Here is a 16,138-nt window from a genome sequence, read left to right as displayed (position 1 = left end):
CTGAGGGGAGTCTTCTTCGTGTTTCTTGAAATTATGTTTTCCTTTGTATTTATTGTTATTATTTCCTTCTTTGACATTTGAAGCAGCGTCTGGGGTTTGGGATGTATGGTCTTACATTTATTTTAAGATATCCTACTTCTATGGTTTCGGGAAGTTGGCTGGAGGCAAAGGTCAGGGCTATGTGTTTTGTTGCTATTTCCTTGTCGTCTTTTCGGATTTTGATGCGATGGACTTCGGTGACGATCTGGTCTTTCAGACCCTCCAACATCTCTTCTTCAGAAAGGTTCAGGAAATCGTGTTCAGATATTACTCCTTTCATTGCGTTTAGTGATCGATGTGCAGTAATGGATACAGGAATGTCTCCAAAGGACACTATGGTTGGGAGTTTGGAAAATTGCACTTCATCACGGATCTGGAGGAGTAGGTCACCACTGGCTAGCTTCGTCACCTAGTAGCCAAGGCCCAGGGCGTCGGTAAGAGATTTGGAAACAATGAATGGGGACATTTTCCTAGCTGGTTGATCTGGATTTTCACTATGTACGACATGGTACCTAGAGAAAACTTCTTTTGTTTTTTGCAGGAACTGCGTAGTGGCATCGGTCCGCCCTGGTTTATGAGGGCGATCATTTGTTGAAGGAAAGGGATCCACAAAAAAAAAGTTGTTTTTCGGGTGCAGTGGCAGCCACCCACCAAGGAGCCCAACATGGGGACGGGACAGGAGATTGCAAGCAAGGCCTGCCCGCATCAGCTGTACACCGCAACTATAACAGAATATGACGCAACTCAGGGTAGTTCGTCACACAAGGTTAACCCTCGCCGCCAGGAAAAAAGGAGAAACCAAGAAGTGAGTAGGGGATGGGAGAGTTGTGAGAAAGAAGATAGGAAAGTGAAAGATGGGTAGCCTAAAGGCGGTGAAGAGGAATCTAGGCATAGGTAAAAACAAGATGTATGCGTTGTGGGGGTTTCTAGTGCGGTTTGGACCCTGCACTCAGGGACAACACCACTTCGCTAGCTCGAACCACAGCTGTGGCCGCGAAGAACAACACCACCGAGGATTAGCCGGGACCCCACCTTGGGCACGCTTACGTGCTGGCTGACCGCTCCGTCCTATAAATCGGTCAGCAGGTCCAGGTCGCCGAACTGCAGGCAGCTGGGCCCTGTCCAGGGCACGCATCAGCCACTGATCCAGACTCGAAGGCCGCACTGGCCACAGGACGACCGCCTCCCTGGTGTAGAGCAGAAGCCCGGTGACGTTTCTCTTTGATGACCAACCCTCCGCAGTGGGTGCAGCATTTTGCGCTGGGTCCGGGGCTATTGCCCCGGATGAGAACGCAGCATCGCAGTCACAGGGGGTGCGGCCGCGGAAGAGACGGGGCACGCAGAAAAGTGGCAGCTCCACCTCCACCTGCAGCTGGGTCTTCCACGGTGCATTGCTGTGGTAACAGCGCGGGGAAGAACCGCCTTCCTGGGAAGTCCAAGTGGCCACTGTGCGGCGCTTACGCCTTTTCCCAGTGGTTCCTCCTGAAGCCTCCGGCGACCTTCCTTTATCACGCTGAAACCGGCAGGGATTGCCTGATTTGGCTGTGCTCTTTTCCTGCGGCCGACGTAGTCCTCCCGTGGCTTGCGCCGGTCCTCGTTTCATTCCTTCACTTTGGTGCTCCCCCGACGGCCGCCGACGCCCGTGGCGCTGCCCCTTCCGCGACGAGATGGATGCATCCTCGGCTGCCGGTGCGTCTCAAACTAACTGGCCCTCCGTGGTACTGCCGCCTCCAGAGTTTACCACCAAATTCCCTCCCAGACTCGGTCTCCTGGCTTGCATTCCACATTGCATCTTCGTACATTGTAGTGTGTGGCGCCAATCCACTGCTGGTCATTGACCCGTAATCGGGCAAGTCTTCGGGCTTCGTCTGCACGCTGAAGGTAGGCGGCGATGGCGACGTTCCCTTCTTTGGTAACGTTGGGCAGCATGGCATCTAGCGTGGTCGTGGCCTCCCTGCCACGGACGAGCCTAAAAGGCGTCATCTGGGTGGGCTCCTGCAATGTGGTGTTGTAAGCGAAGACGACGTAAGGCAGGATGACGTCCCAGGTCTTGTGTTCGGCGTCGACATACATGGCGAGCATATCGGCGATGGTTTTGTTCAGGCGCTCGGTCAGGCGCTCGGTCAGTCCCTTGGTCTGCGGATGGTAGGCAGTTGTCCTCTGGTGGCTGGTTTGGCTGTAACGCAGGATGGCTTGAGTCAGTTCAGCCGTGAATGCTGTTCCTCTCTCCGTGATAAGCACATCGGGGGCGCCGTGTCGCAGAAGAATGCACTCCACAAAAATTTTGCCGACTTCTGCTGCTGTTCTGTTCGGTAGGGCTTTCCATGTTGATTTTCATTTTCATGTTAGCAGGTCCATGCCGACCTGCTGAAAGAGCCTTGATGTGTGTTCAATGGAGTTTAGAAATTCTGCTGGTCAGGTGGGAGGGCTCTTTCGTAGCTGACAATCTCGGCAGGTTTTCACATAATGTGCGACATTGGCAGACGGTCGGGGGCCAGTAATTCTTGCCTTGAATGCGTTGGAGGGTGCGAGAAAACCCAAGGTGTCCAGCTCTCGGCTCGTTGTGTGAAGCCTGTAGACATTCTTTGTGGAGACTTGCAGGTACAACAAAGAGATAAGCTGTTTTGTTCGCTGCGAAGTTCTTCACGAGGACATCATTCTGCAAACAGAAGGAAGACAGTCCTCGCTTGAATGAGGTGAGGGGTGAAGAAAGGTACTCGAACAGGTGATTTATTTCGGGTTGCTGCTCAGCAAAAGAGCTGGAGCTCATGGGTCCCAGGAAGGCGTCTTCATACAGAGGCGATGCATCTACAGGGGCTCGTGACAGGCAGTCGGTGGCAGAGTGCCTGCATCCAGATCTTGAAAATGACACTGACGTCAAACTCCTGGAGGCGCAGGCTCCATCGAGCGAGGCGGCCGGAGGGGTCTTTTAAACTAGCAAGTCAGCCCACTGCGCGCTGGCTCACCACCTCGCTGACCACCCTGAACGGTCGTCCGTATAGGCAGGGGTGGAATTTCGATGTAGCCCAGATGATTGCAAAGCACTCGTTCTCAGTTGTGAAATAGTTAGCCTTGGCCTTGGCTAGGGTACGCGATTACTTTCTCTAGTCTGCCGGCTTTCTGAATGACGACAGCACTTAAGCCGATGCTCCTTGTGTCGGTATGAACTTCAGTCTTGGCGTTTTCACATTAAAGTGTACGAGGATCAGTGGGGACTGTAAATGACGTTGAAGTTCCTTGAAGGCTTCTGCTTACGGTGTTTCTCGTTTAAATGGCATGTCTGCCTTTTTCAGTTAGGTCAGAGGCTCGGCGATGCACGAAAAGTTTTTGACAAATCGTCGGTAATATGTGCACAGCCCGAGCTATCTGTGCACAGCTTTCACATCGGCCAGCGGTGGAAACAGTGTGATAGCAGCTGTTTTCTGCAGGTCTGGGGTACTCCCTCATTGCTAACGATGTGGCCTAGAAACAGCAGCTCTTCACAGGCAAAGTGGCACTTCTCTGCTTTCAAGGTTAGGTCAAGTGACTTGATGGCATCTAGTACTGTTCGAAGTCTTTTGAGGTGCTCTTCAAAGTTCGAGGCAAAGACAACGACGTCATCTAAATATGACAGACAAATTTGCCACTTCAGGACTGCCAGCACTGTATCCATTACTCGCAGAAACGCCGCTAGTGCAGAACAGAGACCAAATGGCATCACCTTGAATTCGAAGAGGTCATCCAGAGTGATGAATGCCGTCTTCCTGCGATCTCTTTCATTGCCCTCAATTTGCCAGTAGCCACTCCTGAGGTCCATCGATGGGAAATACTTTACGTTTCAGAGTCGGTCCAGTATGTTGTCGATCCGAGGGAGGGAGTAGACATCCTTCTGTGTTATGTTGTTCAAGCGACGGTAATCGACGCAGAATCGAAGTGCGCCATCTTTCTTCTTCACTAGAACAACCGGTGCTTCCAAGGGCATAGAGTAGACACATAGTATATATGCTCTAGTATATGAGGTAGTCTTTCCATTTTTTATTTAAGATGTTATATATGTCAATATTATTTTCTTCCAACAGATTAAGGTACTTTGGCATGTGGTACTGTAGTCTGTGTAGGCCATGAGATTTGTACATGCCTGGACAAGAGGCAAATGGAACATGAAAATGCGCAAAAAAATGACGATCTTTTCCCCGTTGCTGCTCACTGTCCTAATAAAAACACAAGCATGAAAGGAAGCGTGAAAACAATGGAAGGGTTCCTAGCACAAAGTTTCATTGCAAAAGATGCAAATGTGCACCGACCTACAAAAAAGACCCACTATAAGAACAAGGCGACGTGTCAAATCATGCAAGCATTTTATGCCCACAGCCATGGCGAAAATGTGTCTGCAATCCGTCTGCCACAGTTAATGACATGGATATCTTGCCTCCCACTTGACATAGATACCATCTTTTTGACTGCATTTTCAAATCTGTTTTTAATCTGCTTGACTGTTGGCATTCGCTGTATATACCTACCTTTTCATCCCTCGATAAACACGGTTGGTAGTAAGCACTTGTCTATGTTCCAATTTTTTTGCACTGTTCCCCTGCAATGAATCTGAGAATGACCCTTGAAGCTATTCTCAAATTAGAAATTTAAGCATGTATGTTATAGAAGAACTGTCTCCGTTGCTCCCAAATGAAATAAACTGCTCAAACTCACTGGGAATGTGTTAGCCAGATCAGAAAGAGTTTTTCACGAGGCCCATTTCCTGACGTCACCACTGCGCTCGGAGAAAATATGTCCCAGTCAACAATAACAGTAAACTGCGAGCTACGAGAACGTGCAGAGGTTATCAATCGTGATGAAGGTTTCAAGCGAAATTTAGCTAAAAAATCTTGCAGCTCTGGTGTACCTGTACATTCTGTGCTACTGTATTCTGCCAACTGTTTTCGTTTTCTTTGGGTGCATATTTTGTACACAGCATTTTGCGATGTTTCATTCACCTCCATTTTAAATTTCATCAAATATCTCTCTTAAGCCGGACGCATAATCGCACGATTTCATTTTGTTTTGTGGAAACATTCAACGTTGCCATAAACCACGGCCACCATAAACCATACGCCACGAGAGACCTAGTTGCATCTGCTCGAGCTGACCACCACATGTCAGAGACTTGCTTTTGGGGTGATCGCTGTCTCGTTTTGTTTCAAATGAGCCTTCAGCACAGCCCAGCAGTTAGCAGATGCAGCGAAAAACGTATATACTGCACTGCACAAACCTGGAAAAGCTAACGGCCTGCCCACGAGAATATGCAGCACCCAGACAAGGTTCAGTGAGTTTATGTTGCCACAAACCAGCCCACGGGATGAAATTAGCTTGAGGGTTCATTTTCTTCAATTCCGCCCGCATGCCGGAGTACTTTCCAGCCATGTTGCTTCCATTGTCGTATGACTGGTCATGATCGTCTTCATCGTTGAGTCTATAGTTGACCTCGCAAGATGCCTTCCTTTGTGACTGGCAATACATAAAAAGCCAAGAAAATGTTCTTCTTGCCCGTCGTAGGGAACGACCATTGCAAGCTGGCCCATGTGATTCACATCACGTGTAGAATCAACCTAAAGAGAGGCACCTGGCACTCTTAATCTTGCACATGATTTTCTTTCAGACTTCAACTCTAAGAGTTTCTACAGCTTCTTCCGAGAACTCTACAGTCCAAGAGTTATCTACGACCACTGCAAGGCCTGCCTTGCGGAAATAATTGACCACTCTGTCCTGTTTCATGTTTTTCCCAGGAGCCAGTGATCGTCTGAATGGCCCCAGCAGGTCAACCTTGATATCAAGGAGCCGATGAACAAGTCTCTTGTAGCGGACCTTTTGGCTTTATAATGGCCTGGTCCAATGGCTGTAACCTTGCTGTCTTGTTAGGCGGGAGAAATTTCAGCTCTGTAGCTCGCAAGTGGTGTGATGAGCCGAGTACCTGTTGACGACAATACAAACTCGGTGGCCTGACTTGCCCAACCCAGCATCCCATGCCTGAAGCCATTCAGCAAAAAGTTGATGTGCCATCCAAGCTTTCCTGTTAAAGCCGTAGCATACTGGCAGCTCCTTGCAGTTGTTGAAACACAAAGGTGACATGCTTTTTCCCAATCACGAATGGCTTCAGCTTGGAGGATCCATTCATATTTAACGTAAAAAAAAACGTCACGCGTACTTTGCTCATCTTCAAGCCGTGGTAAAAACAGCGCAGCGACGACAGACACAGAGAAGACAGAAGAAGACGGACAAGACGGCCAGCGCTTGTCCGTCTTCTTCTGTCTTCTCTGTGTCTGTCGTCGCTGCGCTGTTTTTACCACGGCTTAAAGATGCACCAACTAGCTCAGTTGTCGGTTCTTTTGCTCATCTTCGCACTGTGACATGTGCTCCCTCGGAGGTTGAGTGTCTTGCTTGGCAACATCTTATCCGCGGGATTTCTGTGGGAGGAAATTCCGTGACGATCTTTGGCCACCCCTTGGAAAGCCACTGTTGCATTTCCTGGCTGCTAACAGCTTCACTTTCGCCTGAAATGGCTTTTCCCATGACACTGTGGTAGCTTTTAAACCTCAGCAGCCACCGAGTGCTGCCACAAAAATTTACCTCTGCCCAAAGCAGCTGCAAACCATTTCGCCTTTTCATTAACATGGGCCCACCCCCGGTGATGCCTTTAGCTTGAACCTCCACAAAACACGCATGCAATGCTTTTTCAACTTTCTCAAAAGCTGCACGGCACGCTCCAGAGTGACTTTGCTCAGCTACTTTGAGCTTGATGTCTTCCTTGTACTTGAGCAGACAAGGGAAGCGAAAAGATGGGCTCGTTATGACATACATGACGGAAGCCAACAGTTACCGAAAACAAGGAGCATAGGGGACTTTTTTTTTAATTTGTGGTGTTCATGGAAGGGAGATTAACAGGGTAATTATTTAAAGATAACTGATACAAAAGCAGAAAAAAAACAACGACATGCTGCCACTGAGATCCCAACAACAGCTTCCAAATTTTGCGTCCAGTACTCTGCCTACTGAGATATGGCGATGGCTGTCCAATTTTTTGCTTAAGCACTTAAAGTGCTGCGTGGAATGCATCTACCACTGAGGATGTCTCACCCGCTCTGACACTCCCTATGGCCGCCAACTTAGTTGTAAAGTGCTTATGATTGGGCTAGTTGGAACGTGATCATATGCAAGACGTGTTGCTAGGATTGCCAAGGACACAGTTAAAGATGAAACAACGGCTAACCATTCGTTTCGTCTTTAACTCAGTTTTTTTCAAGGAAAGCAGTGCACGCTTTGCACATGGTTGGTTGCAGAGTCCAAATTTTTCCGCTTGTTAACGTCCGCAGATCAGCACGACTACACACAGCGCACGTTACTCACCACGCATGGAGCATTCACAACACACACTGAAGAAGAAATCGTTAGACACAGTCAGACAATGAGACGTTCCGTCTGCCACCTGCTGACCTGGCTTTTCAGTACATGTACAGTGCGTGCTGCTGCAAATGAGGAAGAGGGAGGAAGGGGAGAGAGAGAGCACACCCAGCACTTGGCTCTTTCGCGCTGTCTCCCCTCTCCCCAACATTGCTACGTCTGCTCCATATCGGCCGTCACCAAACCAGTTCCCTCTCATTCCTTCACGCATATGGCTTGCCAACGTCACGCAATGTCATGCGCCAAACGACCAAGGGCGATGCGATTGTCTTTGGGAGAGGCGCACTCTCCAGTGCAGGGATCAATATATCGAATATATACGATGCAACTTTCCTATACCTACTTTTACACAAGATGTTCCAAGGGATAATCCATGCGTTCAATATAACCAACAGTTCTAACTATCTGGGTTCCATATATTCGGATTCAACTGTATATCGATCCTTTGTACACACTGTATAGCATCCATTCGTGTAAGACGACTTCACTGCTGATGCAGTGAGCATAGAAGATTTCTTGCTTGAAGTGGTGGTGATTCGGTACCACGTCAGTTGGCTAAAAGTCCTACTTCTAGAGATGTTTCTTGTGTTTTCATACACATCCTGGTTGTGCCACCCAAAAGTTGACAGTGGCTGCACACGGAGGAAATCCGTGGACAAGGATCCTCACAAAGCAATGAGTGGTCTGTCCCATCGCAACTCAAGCGCACTACATAAAATACAACATGAACAGTAAATGAAACACATGCAAGCATGCGTTCAGGTCGTTCAGGTCCAAGGCCTCTGAGAAGTATCACTTTCAGAACTGAAATCCAACCATTCCACATCGTTGCCTAACTCAACACTGCTAATCTAAAAAAAAGAGAGATGACATAAAAACTGGCTGCAGGGCTTGGTGTAGGCTTTAGCCTCTGAGAAGCACACAGCAAAATGAATGTTGTGACCACCAACCAGTGGACTACGTCCGGTCAAAGCTGCAATTTTCACGTCGCCTCCTCGCATCAGAAAAAAAAAAAGTCAAACCAAAGATATGGTGTTACAGAAGCAAACTAGACGGCGCAGCGTGTCCAATAGTGCATACTTGAATTTTTGGCGGCATGTTCAAAACGTGGAGTCATAAAGTCTAATGGTCTATTGCACAGTAGTGAAAAATTTAAGAAAAACAATTTATTCGTTTTCCAGCACAAATATTAACGGCAGTTTTTCTAGAAGAAACTGCAAGATTTTGTAATAAGTGCCATTGATAAAAATGGCACCATCAAAATCCTGTGATTTATCAAGTAAATACCTGACCTGGAGGATCGTGGAAATAATTTCTATTTCGAAGGTGCCCAATACGCTTGAAAGTGCAAAAAATTACAGAAGACACCTAAGACTACTTACATGCTTCGAATGCGAAGGCATTTTAAAAATTTCTTTTTTGATCTTTTATTTATTTTAATTCCCTCCCCCACCCATCACTTCTAATGACACACCTACCTGTTAGCATACAGTCGCAAAGCAACGTATATACTAGGTTCACCTTTGTTCGCCAAGAAGCAACACCGTTTTGAGGCCTACGGGTTGCAAGCTCGCCTCGCAATGTGATCCTAGGTTCAATTCCCTCTACGGTTATTGGGGATTTAATGTCCCAAAGCGACTCAGGGACGCCGTAGTGAAGGGCTCCAGAAATTTTGACCACCTGGAGTTCTTAAATGTGCGCTCACTCCGCACAGTGCATGGGCCTCTAGAATTTCGCCTTCATTAAAATTCGACTGCCGCAGCCACGATCAAACCCACGTCCTTCGGGTCAGCAGCCGAGCGCCATAACCACTGAGCCACTGCAGCAGTTCGATTCCCTGTACCTTTGGAAGAAATGTTATTTTGCTTTGACACCACGGTGACGTCATTTGGGATTTTTGGGACCACTATTTCAGGCAACGACGACAACGCTGGGTCTCACTGCTGATGAGCCTTTGTCATGGATCACCCCGGAGAACACTCGGACCGAAAGAATGGACTAGGTGACAGGTGCACCCACACAGACGCACATTTAATACACCCTATGTGACACACACTAACACACAAAACTAACTAACAAACTAACACAAAACACAACGACTATAAATACACAGGACCCGGGAACACTGCTACTAGTGTCTACTACTAGCGTTCTACTGTTAGCGGTCGGCGTTCGTGCTCATGGTTGGTTCGGTGCGGCTGCGGCGTTGTATGGGTCCAGAAGCTGGCGTCGGGGTGGCGTTCGACATGGTGCGGCTGGCGTCGCTGGCGTCGTCGGTGGCTGCGTCGTACAAGCTCCCGGTCCAAGCGCCTGTGGAGGTGATGCCGGTGTTGTTGGCGTTGGGGGGCCACCACCCGGATGGGTGGCAACAGAGCTGGAGACACCCCTGGCCGTAGCAGCTGGTAGCGTCCTCACTCAACTCACCGGAACGGGCTCAGGAATGGCAGGAAGTCCACGATGCGAACCCGTAGAACGCGAGCTCACCGGAGCAGTAGCCGGCGTCGCTCTCTTTCAGCCGAAGCGTCCCTGACCCACCGAAGCCTTCTCTGTTCTTCTCCCCAGTGCCTCGCTCTCCCTCGCCCTTTTATAGCCTTGTCGTCGTCTTCTCCTTCTCTTCTCCGCCAATCATCTCTCTCCACCTCACCGAATGCTTCTTCTTCATCTTCTTTGGTCTTCGGTTACCCCGTCGTCTTCTTCACACCTCTTTCCTTCATAATTTTATTTTCATAATTTTATTCTCAGACCCCCTATAATATGTGACAGCTATACAATGCTTTCACATTAAAAAATGTTACTGCTGGTGGCAAAGTATGTCTACGCAAAAATGGCAAACAGCATGCGACCCAGCTATCTTTATCACAAAATATTTACTGTGTCCATTATATGGTATAAAAAACCAGCTCAGTTGGTAGATGATGGATGCAAAATTCACCTGGAACAAGGAAATCACTGCTAGGTGCAGCCCACTCTAAGAAGCACCTCTCTTTCTCAAGCACAGTTTGCTTAAAGCAGATCAGGTATATTTTTACCATGTGTACCAACACATCTACAAAAACCGGCTGTATAATACCATTCCAGACAATTCATCGCAGTATAGCCTCCGTACACATAGGAAACAAGTCCCTAGAATGCGTACCCACTATGGGAAACTGAAAATGACCTATCAAGCACCTACGGCCTTAAATAATATTTTGGGTGATCTTGATTTTAGGGTTTCTCTCAAAACATTTTAATGCAAATGCAATAACCAAGCGCTACTTAATGCAAAATTACATGTTAAGTCCTTAAACTTTTGTGCACTGACGTTCTGACATATTCTTAGCTTACCTAATAAATACAGCCCTTTTTTGTGTCTGAACAGCATTATTACCATTGAAAAGTGTCGTGTATTTCGCCTATTTATTCTCTGCGCGCAAACGAAGCCTGGTTTTATGTCATTTTTGTTGCTCCGCCGTGATCACGTTTCATGCAATGTGCGAGCCCCCTTCTCTTTGTTTTGCTCTGTAATACATTGAATGTTTGTTTGATTTGTAACATGTTCAATTTTTTTACTCCTGCACTGCACTGCAAACTGTAAAAGGAAGCTGAGGCCTCGTCAGGCGCTACAGGCTTTTTGCCTCAGCTTCCTCTTTCTTCGTAAGGAAGAAATAAAGTCTTTTTGAAGTTTGAAGTTTGAAAAGGCGGAGATTTTGCTTTGTAGAGATTTGTGTACAAAGCGTGTCAAACGGGTTAACACAAAATTAGTAATCAAGATATGGTCAGGCGGTGAGATACAATGATGTAGATAGATAGACCGTCCCTCAGTTCGTTTCACACAATTTTCAATGTACAATTAAACATACAAACCTTCATTTCTTCAATCTTACATTATGATGCAAGCTCCTTTCATTTACACTATATCTTTTTAAACATTTTGGTAAGTTGTCAGACCCTTTAACCTCAGAATTTCACTTTGCAAAGCAAGGACTAGCGGCAGTGCATCACCAAGACCACCCACCTCGGGGCCTCGTGGGAGATGGTGCCGGCGGCAGCCTGCGCGCGGCGCATGCACAGTCTGCGCAGGCTAAGGGCACCCCGTGCGCGCAGCTCCTGCCACACTGCGCCGACATCGGGCAGGAAGGGGTTGGGCAGGGCACACGGCTTGTTGGGGCACAACAGGGCCAGCCGCACCGAGGGCCACTGCTCCCCAAACACGCCCGCGTAGAACTCATCAAAGTGACGCAACGCCCGTTGGGTGCCCTGGTTCTCGGGCCGCACCTGCATGGGGGAAAACCCATTACTGATAAAGTCAGAATCACCATCAGCCCAACTGCATCTACTGCAGGAAAAAGGCCTCTCCTACTGACTGACCTCCAGTTAACCCTGTCCAGCATCACCTGCAATCTCCACATTCCCACAAACTGCCTAACTCAGCCACCCACCTGACTGCTGTGTTTACTGTCTCTAGGAAACCCCTCCATTACACTCATCCTCGTCATCATCAGCCTAACTATGTCAACTGCAGATTAAAGGCTTGTACCAGTGACCGCCAGTAAGCTCTGGCCTGCACAACCTGCAGCCTCCACATTCACACAAACCCTAATCTCAGCCATCCACCTGACTGCTACATTTACTGTCTCATAGAAACCACTCTATTACACTCAGTCACCTCTTTATCCTTATGAGCCAAGCCAGTTTTCATCAGGCCCTGTGCTGGCTGAAACCTCATCGACATTTATACCCGCAGTGTACACAAAGCCTGCACTAACCATCAAGTTGTATAGTGCTTCATTTTTTTTTTTAACAAATGGTGGAGCACCGGGGTTCCCATGATGCACAACTGATGGCGAAGTGGAACGCAGCTACTCCATGCAGCTGCGTCCATTTATAACGAACACTGGTCTAGCACAAATGAGGCTGACGTGCCAGTTAAAATCAGACAGATTGAATGTCCCTGGCTGTGATGCTCGGTTGCAACGAAGACGCAGGCAACAGAAGCACACGTGTGGGAATGCGCTGTGCAGCCGCAATCTACATCGTGAATGTACACGATTGTCAAAAATATTCCCGCGCACGATGCACGAGAACTTTGGGCTCACTGCTCGAGCTCACTGAGCTCAAGCGCTGATGCAGCTTTGAAATCCTGAAAAATAGCCAAAAAATTGACTTTTTAATTGCAGTGTCCGCTTGTATGCTTTGATTCTTATGCTGATCTCAAGTTGAACTGCTGAAATTGACCGGAAAGTACTCTAAAAAAATTGTTTAATGGAACAAGGTGGCTGTGCATTGTGGGGAAGCACACGAACAATAATTCTGAAAAAAAAAAAATTTAAACTGGTTTTGAGGAAAGGAAGTGAGGCAGTAACTATCTTACATATCTCCATGGACACCTGAACCTTGCCTTAAAGGAAGGAATATAGGAGGGAATCCTCCATAAAGCCAGCAATAAAATTATAATAAGGAAAGGCATCAGGCAGTGAGACACGATCTGGCCAATGCTATTCACCAGTGTTATAGGGGTTACCGCAAAAAAGTAACTTAATACCTTACTCCTTACTTTAAGAAAAAGGGAACGCCTCACTTTACCTACAAAAAAACATTACTGAAAAAGTACCGCGAAGTTACTTCATGGCCATAAATTATAATTAGTGCGTCTTCCCCTTAATAACTCACGATAACAATTTCATAAAGCTCATTATTCACATAAAAACATAAAACTTCTAGCCCAAACAACTATTTTAGGAGAAATCCTAATTTAATGAGAATACTTTACACAAATGTGTAGGACTTTAGCAATGTTATAGTTGGCTGTAGAGTTACACGTGATGGATTCTAACTCTGTGGCACATGGTGAAGCCATTTTCTGATAATGACATTAAACACAAAATGACACTTCATCATGAATTCCAACTTCATAAAGAAAACATCGCTGAACTGTCAATAAATTTACAGTAATTCTGAAAAATCTGATGTTCAAAAATGCTCGGCATGCTTCCACTCTATAGAGTTGTGTGTGTGAGTGGTTGGGGAACAGGGGGCAGGTGAAGGCAAGTGTGTGAATGCGTGTTCGTGCACGTGTTTCTTGATTTATGGCTATTCTGTCATTTTTTTTAGTTGGGTGCGTCGTCAAGAGCAAGTGTTTTCTGGCATGCATGTGAGCCGCAACCAAGGTCTTCGAGAGCACCTGTTTCTTTATTTGCAACATCAATTTAGGTGCTCTGCGCTTTTTCTTTTCTAAAAAAGGGGAATGGAGTGGGGCACAACTGGAACAAAAAGTAACTAGTAACGTGACACCTCACGTTACCGAAAAATGTTTACGTATGTTACCCGTTAAAGTTCCCAAATGGTAACGAGTATGTTACTAAGTTACCGAAAAAAGTAACGCGTTACCGCCAACACTGCTATTCACCGCCTGTTTACAGGAGGTATTCCGAGGCCTGAATTGGGAACAGTTGGGGATAAGAGTTAATAGAGAATACCTCCATAATCTGCAATTAGCTGATGAGAATGGTGGGTCTAAAAATTAACATGCAGAAAACCAAAATATCAACAGTCTAGCAAGGAAACAGCAGCTCACAATTGGTAGCGAGTGGTAAAGGAATACTTAGGGCAGGTAGTGACCGCTGATCCGGATTATGAGAGGGAAATAATTAGAAGGATAAGAATGGGGTGTGGCTCATATGGCAGGTTCTCTCAGATCATGAATGGCATGTCCCTCAAGAGAAAGGTATACAACAGCTGTACCTTACCAGTACTCACCTACGGCAAAGAAACGTGGAGGCTAACGAAACGGGTTAAGCTCAAGTTAAAGACAACGCAGCCAGCTATGGAAAGAAAAATTATATGTGTAACGTTAAGAGACCGGAAGCGGGCAGAGTGGGTAAAAGAACAAACGCGGGTTAATGACATCCTAGTCGAAATCAAGAGGAAGAAATGGGCTTGGGCAGGGCATGTACTGCGAAGGAAAGATAAACGCTCGTCCTTAAGGGTAACGGAGTGGATTCCAAGAATACAAGCATAGCAGGGGCGGGAGAAGGTCAGGTGGGCAGATGAGGGGACATACGGTGGGCGCAGCTGGCAAAGGACCGGGTTAATTGCGGAGACATGGAAGAGACCTTTGCCCTGCAGTGGGCGTGTCACCCTGATGATGACGATGAAAAAAGACAGGAAATAAGAGGTGCTGTAGCGATGGTCACCGAAATAATTTCAACCACCTGGGGATCTGTAGCGTGCACTGACGTGGCACAACACACAGGCGCCTTTTGCGTTTCGCCTCCATCGACACACGGCTGCCTCGGTCGGGCTAGGACCCGGGTACTCTAGCTCAGTAGATGAGCATCTTAACCGCTCAGCCACCTTTTGCGTTTCGCCTCCATCAAAACACGACTGCCTCGGTCGGGCTCAGACCCAGGTACGCTGGCTCAGTAGACGAGCATCTTAACCGCTCAGCCACCTTTTGCGTTTCGCCTCCACCGAAACACGACTGCCTCGGTCGGGCTCGGACTCAGGTACTCTGGCTCAGTAGATGAGCATCTTAACCGCTCAGCCACCTTTTGCGTTTCGCCTCCACCGAAACACGACTGCCTCGGTCGGGCTCGGACTCAGGTACTCTGGCTCAGTAGATGAGCACCTTAACCGCTCAGCCACCTTTTGCATGTCGCCTCCATCGAAACACGACTGCCTCGGTCGGGCTCAGACCCGGGTACTCTGGCTCAGTAGATGAGCACCTTAACCGCTCAGCCACCTTTTACCTTTCTCCTCCATCGAAACACGACTGCCTCGGTCGGGCTCGGACCCAGGTACGCTGGCTCAGTAGATGAGCACCTTAACCGCTCAGCCACCTTTTGCGTTTCGCCTCCATCGAAACACGACTGCTTCGGTCGGGCTCGGACCCGGGTACTCTGGCTCAGTAGATGAGCACCTTAACCGCTCAGCCGCCTTGACTGCCTCGGTCGGGCTCGGACCCGGGTACTCTGGCTTAGTAGATGAGCATCTTAAAGGGGCCCCGAAAGACATTTTCAGTGCATTGTGTTGCCCGTTGGTTTCATAGAAGGAGTTATAGTGATGCTATTAGCATCGGTCGTACCACGTATACTCCTGTTTTTAATATTTTAATTAGCTCGCAAAAACAAATTCATGGCGCTGACGGTGTCACCATACAGTGGCGGTTTTTAGCATCGGATATGACATCACGGAGGGCGAGCTTTATGATTGGACGAAGAGTAAATATACTGCAAATTGTGTTAATAACTAGAGATACGTTTTGTCAAGTTTTTGTGTTCTATATTACATTAACAAAACCAACTTGTTTGCCCTACATAAAAGCACTATAAAGTAAGTAAAACAAAAATACGCCACTAGAGGCTCTGGCTACTTTTTGCATCGACGGACTTTGCGCCTCTCTGTAAACATCCACGACCTAGCACTAACACTCATGGGTACTCTCTATGTATCTGAGAGCGGCTTTGTAGAAGTGATCTGATCGAGCCATTGCACCCTATAAGCGTTCGTTTCGGTCCCAAGGAATGATACGTTCAGTTCACATTTAGCAGACAGTGCGCATCGTCAGCTTGTGGAGGATCACCAGGCGGCGGCGCCAGATGGCGCCACGTTCCCATCAAGAGCGCACGCTCCTTGCTCACCGTGACCAACCAGCGCACTAGGGGCGATGGTTGGCGGTAAGCAGTAG

The 16,138-nt window shown here is 47.6% G+C and overlaps 1 protein-coding gene across 3 annotated transcripts in view; it reads right to left on the bottom strand.

Moving 5' to 3' along the window:
• l(2)10685 (5-methylcytosine rRNA methyltransferase l(2)10685) overlaps window positions 1–16,138 on the bottom strand; it is a 109,804-nt gene that overhangs the window by 67,616 nt on the left and 26,050 nt on the right. For all 3 annotated transcript variants that reach the window (XM_077629637.1, XM_077629638.1, XM_077629639.1), the window contains exon 2: window positions 11,468–11,727. In XM_077629637.1, the coding sequence (XP_077485763.1) occupies window positions 11,468–11,727 (260 nt within the window). The remainder of the gene's footprint in view (window positions 1–11,467; window positions 11,728–16,138) is intronic.

Source organism: Amblyomma americanum, chromosome 7 (assembly GCF_052857255.1).
Source record: "Amblyomma americanum isolate KBUSLIRL-KWMA chromosome 7, ASM5285725v1, whole genome shotgun sequence".
Classification (NCBI taxonomy): Eukaryota; Metazoa; Arthropoda; class Arachnida; order Ixodida; family Ixodidae; genus Amblyomma; species Amblyomma americanum.
The sequence above is the reverse complement of the archived record's forward strand: the minus strand, read 5'-3'. Positions and strand labels throughout refer to the sequence as shown.